This window comes from Pleuronectes platessa, chromosome 18, assembly GCF_947347685.1.
Source record: "Pleuronectes platessa chromosome 18, fPlePla1.1, whole genome shotgun sequence".
Taxonomy (NCBI): Eukaryota; Metazoa; Chordata; class Actinopteri; order Pleuronectiformes; family Pleuronectidae; genus Pleuronectes; species Pleuronectes platessa.
In genome coordinates, this window is record NC_070643.1 from 15,235,907 (window position 1) to 15,254,145 (window position 18,239).

The 18,239-nt window shown below is 42.6% G+C and overlaps 1 protein-coding gene across 1 annotated transcript; it reads right to left on the reverse strand.

Annotated features, from left to right (window-relative positions):
- Position 1: 1 nt before the first annotated feature.
- On the reverse strand, positions 2–17,452 carry grhl2b (grainyhead-like transcription factor 2b). The gene is made up of 16 exons (XM_053446482.1): positions 17,090–17,452; positions 14,818–15,007; positions 14,435–14,502; positions 13,432–13,792; positions 12,574–12,632; positions 12,260–12,416; positions 11,159–11,270; positions 8,024–8,118; positions 5,185–5,343; positions 3,826–3,883; positions 3,343–3,482; positions 3,061–3,098; positions 2,797–2,888; positions 1,779–1,864; positions 1,623–1,687; positions 2–1,532 (listed from the first exon to the last, which is right to left on the reverse strand). Exons 1-16 carry the CDS (start codon positions 17,107–17,109, stop codon positions 1,418–1,420), a joined length of 1,815 nt encoding a protein of 604 aa, XP_053302457.1. The 5' UTR covers positions 17,110–17,452; the 3' UTR covers positions 2–1,417.
- Between the last annotated feature and the right edge of the window lie 787 nt (positions 17,453–18,239).

Here is an 18,239-nt window from a genome sequence, read left to right on the forward strand (position 1 = left end):
GTTGATGGTGTTTTATTTTTTATTATTTAGGCACAATGTGGATATAATTCACCACATTAACAGCGTAACCGGAGTTATGACATTGTTGGTTTGTCGGTTGGTTGATGCCATGAAATTTGTGACGGTCATGATCCCCAGAGGATGAAATCGTAATGTTTTCAGTGATGACCTCAACCGCCACCGTGACATTCACTTTTGTTTGATAACCATCACTTTTTATTCACTCTTCATGTTCTCCTCAGCGACTCGTGATAATCGAACTGATGCCATAACTTTCAAAACCCTCAGCTCTGACTTTTATGAGCCAAACATTTCTCTCTCTCTCTTTTTCGAAGACTCTGCGATGGAGGCTCACGATCCATGATTTGTTTTTAAAAAACGGAAAACATCAAAATACAGAAAAGTGGAATTTGGATTAAAAAAAGTTAGGAGCTTGGAATTTCAGTTTGATAACTAACGGAACAGTTGCTACATTTCTATCCATCTATAATATGATTAATTACTTTCTACCAGTTTCACAGTTTGTTGCTCACTTTTATGACAGTACTCACAATCTTGTTTTACCCAACAAATTACACCTATTATATCTTTATTCATTTTTTATCACAGGCCGAGCACATGAGACATACGCACGTGCCATTTGTCACCCCTCAGAATTTGTTTTTTACTCATTACAATGTCGTTTAAAGCTCTACAAAATAAAAGCGTTGGCTATTTGCTAACATGTAAATATTACAACATTTAAAAACACATTGAGGACTCTTTTCTTTCTTTTTTAAAAGAGGGTGACTGTGAAAAAGTCACTGAAATGAAAAGTACTTGAAATTCTTGGAAATGAATTGTTAAGGAAATGCAAAAAATGTCCATTAAAAGCATTAATAAATAATAAAACATCGAGCGAAAGCAAAAAAAAGGCCGGCATGCAAAAGAAGCTGCTAAATGACTGAGGACCAACTATTTCAAGATGTGGCTACATATCAGGCATTCGTATGAGGCTGCTCCTGATGGGGTGTTTGGCAAAAACACAACGTTAACACACTGTACAGAATGAGAATAGACATACAAATTCTTTTATACAATAAAAATATTTCAGAAAAAAGCTCGAGGACAGTGATCTGCACTCGCTTATTTCACCTTAAAGCACAGAAGAGGAGAATTACGAGGAGGTGAGTATAACCAGTTCATGTAAAATGTCCTTTTTTATGTATTTATCAATTGTCCGTGGAAAATGCGACTTGCTTCATTGTGTAACAGTGTGGGAGGGTTGGTGGGGGGGGGGCAGGTGGGCCTCAGAGCTCCACAAACAGGCTGTCTCCATGTGGCAGTCAGCTTATCAGCCGGTCCATAGCAGCCTCTGGGATTTCCGCCAACCAGCAGTCTCTGTGCGTGTCGCCCTTCGGGGGGCGCCGGCGAGCCGTCAGATCTCCGTCAGCGTGACCTTGTAGGCGTCCGTGTGGCTCTCGATGTTCAGGATGAAGGTGTCTTCGTTGGAGTAATGCTCGATGATGTTGTCGTCCATGTTCACGAGGATCCTGACAACAGAAGCCACTTTTAGTTTCACCTTCTGATCGAATCGGATTGGATGAAATAGGGAAAATGAAAGACGTCCTTCTGTCACTCACCCTTTTTTACTCTTCTTGTACACTTTGGTCGCTCGGTCCGTGGGCACGCTGTACTTCTCGGATATCTGCGGATGACAAAATTCAAAGGGTCTTTAATCGGCTGCTCTCCTCTTCCTGACGGCGCTCTCACGTGCAAACGGGAAGACGTCCACTCACGGCGTCCGTCAGGCCTCTGAGCGTGGGAGACTTCAGCATCAGAGCGTCAAACACCTCGTCGGCCTCCTTCCTCACGTACAACAGCACTGTGGAGAAAAGAGGAGGAAGTTGATATTATTCCTGAGGCTGATTTTGTGTTAGCATTATATATACTGTATGTTTATGATATGTGACATGACTCAAAAGGCATCAGCCTTCTTTCTGGGCTTTTATCATATTTATGCTCTGAGGAATGTAGCTTTGATTGTAACTTATAAATATCTATTTTCATTATGATGTCATATTTTGATATTTGTTCCTTTGAATTGATTAGTCTTAAAACGTTCATAGAGGCAGAAGTAATGACAAAAGCCACAACAAGCTAGTTTCACTGCGTTTTATTACTATTGATCTGAAAAACTGTAAAAACTTTGGGTAGTAAACAGCTGCAATTTATCCTTTTACTGATGAATCTTTTAAAAAATCCAGACTCTTCAACAAAAGGGGCAAACTCAGACAACTACCACATTATTTTAATGTTGCACATGTATATTGATATTGTAGCTTATACAGTATCGCTATTATCGATTCTGTTTCTAGTCTTATTTTAGTCTCACTCACATTTTAAATGTTTCTGGCAGCAGCAGATCATGGAGGCACGTTACATGATCAGAGCAGTTCACTTAAAGTCGTTTCACTTAATGCCTCCATTTGATTTCTTATTACATTTCCACTTGAGCTCCGGTGTCAAAATGTGATTTCTTAAAACTCGCTTCCCCTCATCTCCCGTAGGAATGTCGTGTTGTTGAATAAACGTCTTTTTTAATAAAGAAAAATAACAGTTCTAGCCCCAATGTATAAAGAAAATCTAGTAATTGTCCTTTGGTAGAATAGTCACTGTGTTATTCTTATTTCCTGACAGATCGAGTCAGGTGTTTCTCCGCTCATGGTCCAGCTCCTCATGTACTGTTTGATTTCTTAGAAGATAAAAGAGGGGAAGAGGGCGCAGACAGAAGAAGAGGAAGCTGCCATCTTGTACCTCTCTTGTGCGTCTCCTCTTTGATCTGTTTGAGAGGCGACGAACACAGGTCTTCATCTGACGGCCTGAACATCCTCTTCACCAGAACTCCCCTGAAAACACACACACAAACAAACATGTCGTGTGCGTTCCCTTTGCATGTGCGGTCACGCGTGCTTCCTCCGCACGAGCTTGGCATCTGTACCTGTGTTCATTTGCATGCTTTATATTTGTGTGACCCGATGTAAATGGGAATGCACATTTCCTCCCGAGGCGCACACTCACCCGTCTCTCTCAATTTCCTCCGTGTTGAAGGTAAACACCTGGAAATGAATCCAAACAAACGCGTTAAGTGTCACATTCACGTAGAGAAGACAAATGTTTCTGGTCACGTCAGGAAGGAAGAAAGAATCGGCTCTCGAGGAAGTTTAAATGAAGCTATAGGGTCATTCTGATACCGACTCCAGTTTCACCTCAGAGCGCCTGAACTCAGCTGACAGCAAACTGGTTTTGTGTGGTGTGTGGTGTGTGTCTGTGTGTGTGTGTGTGTGTGTGGAGGTGACGCACCTGTCCGGCCCTCTGCAGGTTGCCGAAGTGGACGTCGGGGATGAAGAGGACGGGCTGAGACTCCAGATCGGTCATGGTCTTGAAATACGTGGCGTCGGACTTTTTGGGGGCAGATATCACACCCACACCTCCGTCCTTCCCTGGAGGTGGAGGAAGAGAGAACATTTAGAAAAGAACAGATACGTTTCCACAGCCAAGAAGAGGAAAAGGTGATCTTGTTGCCTGTTTGTTTGTTGATTTGTTGTTTCTAAGCAGGATTACCCAAAATCTATTAAAACAGGTTTCCAGGAAGCTGGGTGAAAGGATTCACTAAGGGTCAGGAAACATGTAAAAACATCTAACATGTGATTTATCCAACAAAAACTTAATGCCTTCGTAGGTACAATTATTTACAGGAAGAAAATATTTATATTTAACATGATTTCATATATATAACTATTTAGCCTTCGATATAAGAATAAATAATCCTCATGCAGCTCAAACCTTTGGACTTCTTACGGAAAAGTTTTCTCTCTTCATCCCTTATTTTCCTCTCTGCTCCCTACAAAATAAATAAAAAAAAAGGCAACTTTAAAAACAGGCGACAAAAGCATGTGTGTAAAAACAACCAGTATTTACACAGTAAATACAGTGAACACTGTATATTGTATTATGTTCAACAGAGGCTCAATGTGCATGTGAGACCACTAGGGGGAGCACTGAGGTCATTGTTGAACTGCCTCACTCCACCTCCCTGTACACACTCTTACATCTGTCACACATTTATGATTCAAAGCTGTTTACATGTGAAGATCTATGTTGTTTGAATAAAAGTGAAAAACGTATAAAGTGATTATCACACATATCGCAACTAATTACAAAGTTTGTAATTGAATATTAAACTGCAGGCTGATAAAACTCAGCATTAAACTGTGTGTGAGGCGGAAGTTCCATGTGCGAAATGTGACCCTGTTCTTTACACCTGAATCTGATTGGACGATGGTTAACGATCCAATCACAGCGTCATCAGAAGAAGCTGTGCACCATCAAAGGTGACGGAGCCACCTGTCCTCTGATTGGTCAGTGTCCAATCAGATTCAGCTATAAAGACGGGGTCGAAATTCAAACCCTTAAGCGTCAGCGTAAAAAAACAACGAGTTGAGTTTCTTTGTTGTACACGTGGTTCTCAGTATTATGTTGTTGTTTGCAAGATTTTGTACAAAAAATTTAATACTTTAAGACGAAACTCAGTTTGAACCTTTGGAAAAATGATTTGAAACAATGGAGTTGATCACTGAAACCTGACAAGTTCTTAAATAGTTTTTATTTCTAAATATGTTGAAGTTAGGTTGAGACATTTCTTTTTCTCTGTTTGTTGCATTTGTTTATCTCAACATGAGGCTGATGACTTTTGACGAATAAGAATTGAACTTTGTACTTGTATATGAAGTACAAATACATACATGTATACAAAACAAAGAGCACAGTGTGACTTAATTAAAGCTTTGAAGTTTATTCCAACACGAACAAAAACACTTCTTAGGACAACATTCTAGTGTAAACTCATCATAAATTGAATTTTAAAAGTAATAAATTGTATTTACAGTCTTGCTTTTTTTAGTTTTATGAATGAAACAATACATATATTGACAAAATAATCAGGATATTAATTAAGTTCAGCTCTAGCCACAGCTGAGTGTTAGCCCCTCTTTAAGAGGACGGATTTCAATCTGCTTTAAAAATTACTGTTTCATAAAGACAACGGAGAGCAGTAACTCTCAGCACGGGAAACTCTTAGTACACTTATTAATTAGCTAATTATTTACTGATAGAAAGATCCGATCTTTCTCTGTGATTGCTCACCTTGTCACAGAAGACCTTGATCTGGGAGAAGGCCCTGTGCAGCGGCTTGTTGCTGCGGTTGTTGTAGCTGTACGTGTCGATCTGGATCATCAGGGGAAGACCCTTCACCCCTTTCTGAGAGGAAAAGTCCGTACTCAGACAGTTGACTGTGATGAAGATCTGACAGAGACACACAGAGAGGGGAAGACGGTTATAAATATAGAATGAAATATAGATGCTGAAGAAGAAAGTTTTCATCGTTCAGCTCATTAGTGAATCTGTCAAAACATACGCAGCAACTCAAAATATGGACGAGTGCAGACAGCAACTTCTCAGTGAAGGACACTAAATCTCTTTGGACAGTTTTTGAAGAGTCGTTGTTTCCTTTTGAGAAACATCATGCTTCCTAGGCCAGTGTTTCCTTTACAATCTGTATGTGTAGGACTCAATACTTCATCAATACTTCCACATAGATTAAAGTCCAAAGTGAAAAATGTCCATTGATATATCACAAGTGATTTGAACCTTGCGTCTGCTGGAATTTGGAACATATTCTTCTCAATGCTTGGAGCTGCACAAACCAAATTCCTTTCCCCTCCGTTGCGTTCGGCTGAAGTCAAATGTTGAGATATCTGAAAGTCCTGGTAGATACGAATCAAACCGGCGTGTGAGTGCACGGCTGCATAGCTCTGTCCAAAAGAGAACATGTGTTCTTGTGATTCTTGAGACGAAACAGTGTCTGCCTTTCTTCTTCTTCTACACATCATAACACGCGTCACCAAGCTCTTTAAATGTGCTCCTGAATGAGAGACCGGGAGGTTGGTCATTAACTCGAGCCATAAAAACTCTATTAGCCGCAGCAGCCACGAGGAAAGCCTCATTAAAGTGTCTCTCAGACTGAGTGGGGGGGTGACGGCTAAAAGTACAATGTAAGAATTTAACGACGAGATCATTGGTTAAACAAGACTTTTGGCCTTTTACCACTTTTATTGTTTTGCTTTGCTTTGTTTAGATGCATCAAAGCGTAATCCTGCAATTTGTAGATGAGATCAAATGGACAAACTTCTCTTTATTATGAATCTGTCCTTCCCTTTTATTACTAATTTGTATGAATGGCTATTATTTCGATTTCTTTTGTGTCTGCATTGTTTTTACAAGGTCTTGTGTCTTTGGGTTGTCCTGTTCTTGAGAACTACAAATGCTCTATCCCATTAAGTTGCCCAATAAGCTTGGGTGTGGTCCACTTGGTGACACTGGGAGCTGTAGGATTACCTCCATACAAAGTTGTGCTTGTGATTGAAAAGCTGGACTTAATCATTTATTTAACGGTGGCCTCTTCTCTCTATATGTGATTCTTTGGGACTTCCACTGCCAGCACACTTCCTTTCCACCTGTCCTTCTCTGTCCCAGATATATCTGTCTATGACGGAAAAAAAGGTGCTTCCTCAAAACACACATACAAACACAGAAGTTACAAACACAATAGATGGTAGAGCTGGGCCATGTGGCCAAAAATAGCATCAAGGTAAAAATATCATAATATCATATCATTAGATATTGAGAATTATCACGATATATGTCACATGATTGTTTATTTTTAGGTTTATAAGCTGATTTTGGCTCCTGGGGGAAGGTTGTGCCTGGTTTTAATCAGAATCTACATTATTGGCAAACTACTGATGCACTCACTGGGAATTAAGCGTTATTCTCAATGTACTTACATAGTTAACACTCCTTACTATTCTATTCTTAATATCAAGTTACAAATAGAGCAAAAACTAAACGATTGACAATAAATACTAATGTTAAACCCAAAGAAATACAAATGATATTGTTATCTAGTTTCTATTGGTGTTTGTTTTCTTTTTTTAGTCATCCCTGAAAAAGTAACAATCTAAATTACTTCACATGGTTTTTTAAGTTGCACTTTCCCTCATATATGACACAGACACGCACGGGCTTGTAGAAAACATGATGTTTCCCATCATATCTCTTTCAGGTGTCCTGTTCATTCTGCCAACGTCTAGTTTTCATTTGTAGTAATTCAAGAAGATTAAAATATCTCTTTCACCTCGTCTTTTTTTAAACCTGCCCCCCCCACCAGCAGCAGCAGCAGCAGGCCGACTACCTGGTTGTTACACCTGCTCCCTCGCTGCCACAGGTATATTCAAGCAATCACAAGAAAGAGGAGAGAGAGAGGGATAGAAAAAGAAAGAGAGAGAGGGGAAGAGTCAATATTGGCCCAGAGGAGTGCGCTTGGATTTCCTCCAGCAACGTCTTTGTCCCCAGGCTGCTCGTAGAATGAAAGAGCCACACAACACACACACACACACACACAGGGCGCAGACTGACTCACGCACACAGTCGCCCGCATTCACACAGAAATGAGGGCAAAACAAACAACAGAGGGTGGGTCCCGGGATCGCTGTGCGTTGGCCCTTGGGGGCCTCTGGAGTTCAAACAGCGACCGGGCTCCATTTAAAGGAGCGGTCACAAAAGGAGTGGGCCACACAAAGACGAGGAGGACAAACAGAGGGAAAAAAGTACACAACGCTCGCCCCGTATGTGGGACGCTCCACAACGCGACGTTCCAATTCTCCTGTTCTGACAACACATTTGTACGATTTCATTAACTGCCGAGCTCTGCAGTGTTTGTGATGTCGACAGGCCGCGGCGCTTGCATCACACTCGAGAGCCGCTTCATTTGTCGAGTGAGTGCGTTTGTTTGCCAACACCTGAATCATCACAATAAGAAAAGAAAGAACCTGTCCTGCTGCTTTTTTTCCACCCGTACACGACACACCTCCCAGAGTAAACCTGTCCCTGGGAAAATGACAAACGTAATATTTGTGCAGCGTACCTTGGCCTCTTCATTCACGTCCCAGGTGAAGGAGATGGCGTTGTAGGCGATTTCTTCGATGTTCCCGATGGTGTTGAAGCTCTCCTTGTAATCGGCTGTGAAGACAAACGGGAACATGAGTTACTCACGTGATCACGACCACCTACAGGGAGATTCTCATACATTCACCGAATCCTCTTTAGCGATTTGGGCTGATAGGGCTTTAAAACCCCCTGTGATTACAGCACGGATTGGTCAATAAATGACACAAGCAGGAAGCCATTGTTGGTTGAGATAAGCAATCAAATGGCACGCTTCAATTTATATAAGATAAAAGCTTATCTGCCTGAGCAAACAAACTCTCAGGCTTCAAAGACCCGGGAGGAAACACAGGAGGCTGTTCTGGCTCCGAGGACTGAGGGAGGCCGAGGAGCACGAGCACTGTTGACCTGTGTGGCTGCAGAGGTCGGGTGCTGGGGAAGAGCCTCGATATAGTGTGAATGGAGGTGTCTATCTAACTTATGGGATGACCCTTGTCTGTGTGTTTGTAAGCAAGATTGCACAAAAACGACAGAAGGGATTGCCACAAAACTTGGTTGAAGGATACAGTCTGATTCAGGGAGGGGCTTATTACATTTTGGGGCAGTTCCGGATCAGTGGGCGGATCCTGGAAAATTAATTTCCACTTTCTTTAACATTGCGAGTGAGTGTCCCCAGAAATAATGCATGGAGAACAATCACTCACATTTAAGGAGCTGATATCGATGAGTGTGTGAAATTTGGTGCAGCTTGATTGAATTTAAGGAGGACTTTAAGATATTTAAGTTAAAATAAGGGCTATCCCAATTCTTGAATAAGTGTAATTAAGAAGATATACAATTTTCCTTTATACTCTAAACTTTAACTGCTATTTTAAATGTAGTACTTGCTATTCTAGGAAACTACTCAGACTTTTATAATAAAGTAAACCACATACATATTCAGTAGAGATGCTACAGACAGCAGTGGGAAGTCTTTCCTGGGATTTGTAGACAGTGAGAGAATTAAAGCTTTGAACCATCTGATTACTTCCACTGATGACGCCAGAAGAAAGTGAATTCATGAAATCCCCCCCTCTACCTTTCCCCCTGGATGAAAACTATCTCAGACGCAGATCTGATGAGACACAGACACAAACTGGACCGATTGTCTTTGCAGGGGAAACATTTCTGCTTGTGAGCCTCGTCCACTAACGTCTGACCTCCTCTGTCTTCCTGACCAACGCTTCCTGGTTCTCCGGCAGGTTCACGAAGCAGCAGGACGGGCAGCAACATGCCGGCCTGCCAATATCCCCCCCCCCAGCCCTCGCTAGATAACCCCATTCAAATGATCTATTCACCAGTCCCCTCCCCCACCCTGATAAACCCTCCGCCGCTATTCAAATCAGCTCTGTGGACGGCTTCAGGTTACAGGTTGCATCCAGCTACAGGCCCACCTGACTCTGAGGAGACGGGTGGAGGGTGGTCTGTCATTTGACCTAAAGACATGTTTGAATGGACAACCCCCCCCCCCCCCCCCCCCCCCCCCCCCCCACAACACTACACACACAGACAGACGCACTCATAAACTTGTCCAATATTTGACATGCAGACAGTGAGTGTTTAGGTATCTGAGTGTACAGGTGCATGATGGGAACAGTACTCCACAAGTCCTCTGGGTCAAGCACTAGATACACCCTGTCCGTCTACTGCATGGTGCACACACACACACACACACACACACACACACACACACACACACACAATCACACTCCTGCAAACACACACTCATCACAATGGGAAATGCCAAACAGGATGCCAAAACAAACCATGCTGGAGCAGGTGACACACTCCCTCTTATATAATATCTTGTCAGTGTTATGATAAGATATAACCTAAGACACACCTAAGCTGACAGATTGTCCAATGTTTTTTTATCCATATTCATGATATGATAATACATAATATTACCTTCTCTACCTCCTGAGGCACAGCTATGATCCCAGCCTGTGACCTTGACCCTCGACTGATGTGAAAAAAAATCAATAGGGCCGTTCCTGATTTTACTCTCAACCAACGTTCCCAGTTTAATCCAAGTTTGATTGAGACTTCTCACGTTATCGCTGTGACAAACAGAAGGAACTTTGATTTCTCAGATTTCCAAACACAGTGTCCATCTCACATCTTAACTGTCGACAGCCGGGTCGCTACCAGCTGTTCTGTTAGAAATGAAGAAGTGTTGTCAACTGATAAGAGTTTTTTCTCAGTTCATGCAAATATAGAATATAAAAACCCAGCTAAATTGGGCAAGAATCCGTTTTAACAGACCAAGACCAGCTGAGGAAACAGTGTGGCTAGCATTCCTCTCCCTGCCCCAACAAGCCGTGTATAAGGGAGTGTGTGTGTGTGTGTGTGTGTTTGTGTGTGTGTGTGTGTCTATGTGTGTGTGTGTGTCCCATCCGCCCCTCGTCTCTCTCTCACATACCTCTGACTCTCTGCCTCTGTTGACAGGCCCCGGCTTGTCAAACGCAAACTGCCTACAAGCCTTTCACACACACTTGTTCCACGAGGCGTAGAAAATATTTTGGTTCACATTCAAATCCATCAACCGAAAAAAACAACACAGCGGCAGACAAAAGGTCAGAAGAGCTCGGATCACAGTCGTGAGGCTGCAGATCAGCACACGTACACACTCGCCCGTGGGAAACGCCTCGGGAGAGAAAGTCTGTCTGATTTTCCTGTTTTTTATTTTTACAATAATCACTGTTTTGCTCAATCGTCCAGGCGATGTAGGGGAGATTAGAGGATTTGTGTTGAGTGTCTCAGCAACACCTAGAGGTGTGTGGGTTACTGTGTGTGTGGGTGGGTGGGTTTGTGTGTGTGTGTGTGTGTCTGATGGTAGAAGGTGGTGGACACTTGAACAGCCCTCAGGCAGACAGTTGGGTGGGGGCTTGTTTGCTCTCCCTTCGGTCATGCCTTGTTTATCAGCTGAGCGCATTCCAGCGTTTGCAATGACATCAATCTGTCACCGCCCTTTTCTTTCATCTGTTCTCATTCATTTATTCAGCTGCTCTGTTCGGTTCCGAGTCTGCCGACGCTCACACGGGAACACGGAGGAAGGAGCCGATAGAAATCTCACCGATGTCGAGGACCCTCTGCTTGGCCGTGTGCTGCCGGGAGTGCCAGTACTTCCAGTATTTGAGCTGCTCGTCCCGGTTCTTGTCCTCACTGAACACGACCATGACCACACTCTGAAAACAGAGACGAGACAGGAAGCAAGTTCAGGTGATTGCAGGAGAAGATCCAGTGCTTGAATTTGGGTTTGTGTAAAACCCCAAATTCCATCAGAGGCTACATGCATTCTAATAAGTTTCTGTTCAACAACAAATCTCCGTCCAGGCGGTGATTTGAGCAATAATTTCCATCCGACCAAGAAACCTGACAACACATATCAAATGGCCCTTCACGTACATGTGCTGGTGTAAACAGGAAGCAGACTGGTTGTGTAGGTACAGAAAACACAATGAACAAGATGCAACAATGGTGAGAAATACGAGCCGGGATTTATTTCCATGGACAGTTTTTTATAACTTCTTGTTATCGCTGGTGGTCAAGGAAAGCGAGTGATACGAGCCAATCAGGAAGCAGATTTATTTGTCATCCATTTCCTAATGTCTCAGTTTCTGCCCGTCTGCACTGCAACACCAGAGGTTTCAATCTAAAACGTCACCAGCTGCATTTCTAAACTTCTCCGAAAACACCAGAGGAGTGTGGACGACAGGTGTGGACATAGCAACAGTGATGCCTTTTGAAAACGTAGTAGCCTGGATGATCTCCTCTTCATCCAGTTCCAACTTGAGTCTTATCTCTGCACTAACCACCACTACTCATGTCAGTAACAATTACTCATCCAGCTAATTGCTGGGATCCGAGATATTGCAAAATAGAAGTCTGACAATCGCACAGGTGTTAAACCAAACCCAACCGTAGTCAGAAAACCATGTTGAATCCAGGCTGCTGTGCATTTTAAAAGGAAATCAATGAGCTTAAAGAAGCTAAAATGCTTTTAAGAGATGATAGGAAACTTCAGAATTATCATCATTGGATGAAAAACACTTCTTTCCCGTGCATGTTTTCATCTGATCCTTTGTTAGTATGAAAACACAGAAAAAAAGCAATAAAAATAATAAATCTTATTCCTAATAAGGTGAAGGAGCGGAGGTGGGACTGAGATGCTCACCCGCACTTTGCTGATTGGTTGACGGAGGCGGTTGTTGGCGCTGAGCTCGTTGAGCGTCACGGCGTAGAACTGGCCTTTGTTCAGGTAGGTCATCGGCCCCTCGCCCTGCTTCTGACGCAGCGAGCGAGTGGCGTCCAGTGTGTACCTGAAGCTGTCACTGTGCAAACACACACACAAGCATAAGGAATGACATATTATTACAAATAATAAGGCAGGACGGGGGGGGGGGGGGGGGGTTGTATTCCTTCCTAGATCACTCCCACTCGTATTATCATTTTTATTGAGATGGTGTTATTGACTTTTCAGTGACTTACACTCTCTCCTGATGGAACATGAAGTCGTCTGGAGCCATGGAAGAAGGCGCGTGGTACTTCTGTTAAAAAGAAACACCAGTTAACCATTTGGACACAGTGAAATGGGAATTTTCTCAGAGAGGAACTGGTTAAACAGGAAACGTTCAAGTGCTCAGCAGTGGCATTGTGATGATACATTACATCCACTCAGATCAGGACGACGATGGCGTTCTCAAGAAAAAACATCAACATCCACCTGTATGTTCTTGTTCAGGTAACAAACCTTTGGACTCAGTGATTCATAGTTAAACGTCTTTCTGTCTGAACGTAGCATGAAAAAACGACAGCTCCACCCAACACTCACTGACTGTTACACTTCCCTACATTTCCCACGGTGCCTGTGGTTTGTAGAAAGTCATGCTGACATAGTCTCTTGAAGTAAAACCTGCCTTGTGAATATGTTTGAATTTGAATTTGAGGCCTTTATGAGGTATTTCTTTACTTTTTATTGCTAAATATCAAAAAATAAATCTATTTATTTGACTTATTATAATGTATATATTTGGAAAGTTATCAGCAACAATAGTGTCAAATTGAAAAACTGATGAAACTGACCTAGAAATTTATGGAACAAAGGTTATTTTTGAACAATACTGCTGTTTGTCTGGTTTCCCCCTGGAAACAAAGCCGGGTCTTTGTGTGACCTCAGTTTTAATATGTCTGAGTCGTTGAACCAGTTGAAATGTGATGTCTCCTTCTTGAATTCATTCATTTGAATAACTTTAATAGAGATCTCCCTCCGTCAGGTTGTGAACCGCCATGTTAGTGTGTCTTGTTCCTTTACAGTGACAACACAGTGTGTGTTGTCTCTTTCCTCACCCCGTCTCTCTCGTCCTCATACGGGCTGTCGGGCGGACTCTGCTGGTCCTCCTTCACGTACGAGCTGTGGCTGACAGTGGTCACCTCGTACGGACTCTGTTCGTATATCACCCTCGCCGGCTCCTCTGCCTCCACCCGGTAGTGAAGCCCCGGTGCCGTCGTGAAGACGGACGTGTACAACTCGGCCTTCACCACGGCCCCCGACACCACGGCCCCACCGCCGCCCGTCGAGCCGCTGAAGTGCTCCCGTTTGTTCTCCTGGTGCTCCGTGTTCAGCGACAGGTTGACGGGCACGGACTTGAGGACCTGAACACGATTGTCCAGGGTCTCCATCTCGCTTTGGCTGCCCGGCAGCGTCGACCTGAACAAACAGGTGGATTAGAAATGATGTATTTTGGCAATTTATGCTTGGAATTCCTTCTCTACACACACTTATTGTCACATAAACCCTGTCAATGATAAACATAAAAACTATCTTGCGCATCAAATGAATATTAATCCGCAGCTGAAAATAGTCCCCAAGAAATGCTTCAAAGAATGGATGATTTTTGTAATGTAATGTAATTCTCACAAAAATTAGCATGTGCTAATAAGAAAGAGAAAATGTTGGCGATGTTGTTTCATATAAACTGCTAAATGGTGCAGACCAGTTTCACTAACTACACATTAGTTCCATGTTTTCAGAGGAGATTCATATCATGAAATCTTCTGTCATTCATCAAGAGGATTTTTTTACTGGCCTCAGTGCAGCCTGAGCCGGAACAAAAGTCACTCACTGGTGATATTTCCCCACATACACACAAAGTGCTTGTCTTATTATCTTCAGCTCATAGTTCTGCGTCAAGATGAGGATTCTTATATTTCTTAGCCTTTTGTATTAAACTGTTATATAGGTCAAATACCTGTGTTATTGAACTTAGTGATTTAACTCCACAAACACACAAACACACACACACAAGCACAGACACATGGTCCTGTCTGTGCATATGTAACCTTGACTGACCTCTTCTCCTGTTCCTCTGTAATTTCAACAACTCTGGAAACTGGCAGGAGCCTCTTTTCTTTCGGCACCTGGAAGGACAAAAAGACGACGTCATTCAAAACTAAAACAGGAAGTACAACATCTCTGTATTTGGTTTGAATAAGTCGGAGCATAGTCAATTAATTTCATTAAGTTGCAGTTAATAATATAATAATGAATGCAGATTAATTCAAAGTATTAGATGTTGATTTCTCATCACAAATGCATTGCACCACAAACATTTGGAGCATCTGAGTCCATCTCTGAACCTGCTTCACTAAAAATGATTCTTCTTTATACTTTTTAAACCCCTGAATTCCACATATGTTATATATGTTCTTGTTGTATGTTTTACGGTTCTGGACCTTGTAGTAGTCGTAGAGCAGACCCAGGGCGTTGGCGCTGTCCTCGTCTCCATTGATGCTCATCATGGCCTTGGTGGCGGCGGTCAGCGGGTTCTCCAGGTACGTCCTCCATGCCTCGTCCTCGCTGGTGTAGGTCCGACGCACTGCGGGGAAGGAGCTCTCGTTGGGGACCACCACCACCAGACGCTTACTAGCAAACACATATAAAGACACTTGAATTCAAGGTTGACTGTGTATAGATGTTATCACTTAATCAACTGGGTTTCCTTAAAAGCAAATTTCCTACTTTGCAACTAAGTTATTTGTTGGCCTGCGGATTGACAAGGCAGAATTATACAGTCAAACTCAAAGATCTGTTCATTTGTCATTGTTTGGGTTATTTTCTATATGCCATCAAAAATACTGCTGCCTCATTATTCCTGCCTGACAGGTGCGGATCCTTCTCTTTACACTGGAGGCCCACTTAAGTCGAGATCACAGACCAGTTTGACACACAGTGTTGTCACAACATTTATTTGAACACAGGCGGCTCTGAATGAGTCAACTGTCACTTCGTAAATGAGTGACGCAGGTATAAAGTCACACCTTTAAGAAAACAATACAACACAATACATTATATTCATTATTATTCTCATAAAGCTTCCATTTCCCCCCGTGGTTTATTTGTTTGAGTTTACAACAACTCAACAAGATGAGTTAATATGGAATAATTTCTTTCTGTATACGTACCAGACATTCTAAATATAGATTTCGATATAAACTAATTCGTATTGCATGTGTGGTTTCTCTAAGTGACACAAACTGCTGCCTGTCAGGTTCCCGAGCCAAATAGGACACACATGTCCTGCCCCCATGTCTGTGATGTCACACTGAGAAACCGTGGAACAAAAGAGGTCGGAACAGAAAACAACAACCAGGAAGAATCGGCTCCACCGTGTCTGACCTACAGATCATCACGTCATATATTTAAATCTCTTTCAACAGCAGCTAATCGAGCTGTTTCCATATTTCATCGATCGTGTATTTATCACAAATTCTAATAAATTTCTCTCCATGGCACCTGCTTTTTTAAATAACTCCACAGGCAGAATAGAGATGGAGGTGATGATGTTTATGATGTGATCAACTCTACTCTGGTGGATCTGACTAAATGGTACCACAGTGTCGGAACAACAGCAGACACCTGTTGTCACAGCAGAACTGATGCGGGAAACATGAAGCAGCAACGCACTGCAGAGAGAAACCAGCTACACACATTCACACACTAACAGAATTGGATTTTCTAAGAATTTTCTAAGAACCCAGCCCCCTCCCCCATACACAAGTATGGTTGCATTGACATATAAGTAAATATGACTGTGTTGAGGCCACATCATCTACTGCTGCTAATACTACTATTACTAAAAATAAGAAGAAGAAGAAAAAGAAGAAGAAGGCTATCATAAAATGAGAAACCTCTAATCTACCTTCTAATTGAAATATTTACTCATAATTATATAAACATTATTAAAATGAATTTATAATACTTTTTAAATAAGAAATGAAATCACAACATTTTTTGATAGAATAGAATTAAAATGTATATACATTTTAAAACGTTCTATATTATTTGTTGGATTAAAATATAGCATATGCTCCTTGACATTTTGAGATGGTTTCATCTGATTCAAACCACGTTATTTGTAATATTTAATCATATTAAACATGAAAAATTAAGCAGATTGGAGGTGTTGTTCCCAGATATTAAAGAAATGAAATGATCGATTGTTAGTTGCTATAGGTACAAAGCCTATAAATGGGAGTTTCTAGTGTAACACACAACATCGCAGTTCAGACCAACAAGCTGCACAAACACATGCATCGCACCTCAAAAGGCCTGAAACATGAACAAAAGCTTAAACTGTTAAAATTTCAAAAAAAATTGGAGTCCTGTGCACTTTGCAGGATCCCCCCCCCCCCCCCCCCTCCCCTTCCATCAGTCAAAAATGGCGAATTCAGCTCGAACGAAATCCACGGAGCCAGGAGAAGTTGTCAAGAAAAAATGACAACTTCTCCTCCAGAGCCTCAGATTTTAAATGAAGTCTCCTTCGCTATTCATTATTAACAAAAGTAATAAAACAGGAAAAAGAAATATTTCCATCCCTGAAATAACAAGATTCTGACAATAAAAGCAGTGTTTTCCCCTAATAGATAAAAGACTCTGATGAGAAGGCAGCTTGTCCTCTCATGGCAGAACTGATGGGAGATCCTCTCCTGCGGCTCGATCACTTACTTGTCTGACTCCTGTGACATATTTCGATCCTTCCTTGAGAAACTGGACTTTCAGGTCGGAGCAGGTAACAGAGTGAGCGAGTTTCCAGAAGTTGAGCTACAGGTAAGGCGACTTTTCCTCCGCCTTCCCCCCTCGGAGCGGCGGCCTCTCCCCCGCGACACCTGGCAGGTAGATCCGCCTCAGACCTCCTCCTCCTCCTCCTTTCTCCTCCCGCTCCTCCTGCGTCTCCTCTGGACCAAGATGGCGACAAATATCAACACATCGGGCCGTTGATAATATCACGTTTAATTGCGTTGGCTCGCTTTAATGGCCGCGCGGCAACTTTACGATGGAATTCCTGCGCTGTGCCTTCCAGGGCGAGGGAGAGTCTGGGGTCGCTGCTGATTGGCCGCCGCGGAGCCGAGCTGAGCCGCGATTGGCTGAGGCCGGAGCGAGGCAGGTAGAGGGCCCGCCTCACCTGCGAGTGTAAAGACCGGGATGAGAGAGAGAAGCAGGAAAACACAGCTGAGGCTCACACAAACACTCCTATAGGATTTTACTTTTATCATTATAATAGAAATTAAGAAAAAAAAATCAATTAAATCAATTAGGAAACCAATGTTTCTAGTGATGGAGGGGAAGGAGCTCTGAGATGACCCCTGACCTCAAGTTTTCTTTACATGTATCACTGACCTGTGTGTGCGTGTATCTGTGTGTGTGAGTGTGTGTGTTCCAGGTAATCTCAGAGTGAACAGACAGAAGGCAGCCAGGGAGGAGCCCTGTCATTAGCGGACGGGGCCATTGTCTCCTTAATGAAGCCATTGTATGAGAATGAGATACCAGTGTTTGGGACTGCAGTGCCAAAGCAAACAGAAAAACAGTGTGTGTGTGTGTGTGTGTGTGTGTGTGTGTGTGTGTGTGTGTGTGTATGTGTGTGTGTGTGTGTGTGTGTGTGTGTGTGTGTGTGTGTGTGTGAGTATACTTCTATACAGATATATTTTCCGTTTAGGATTTTAAATGCAGGAATTAACATAAAGGTTCTGCTGCATTTCAGAGGCAAACACGCTCAACATAGAAAATATGATTTCCAAACTGGTTTGATGTCTTCTCCAAGAATTTGCATGACAAAATAAAGACATTTTGCTTAAGGATGCCTTCAGGCGGCCTCGTA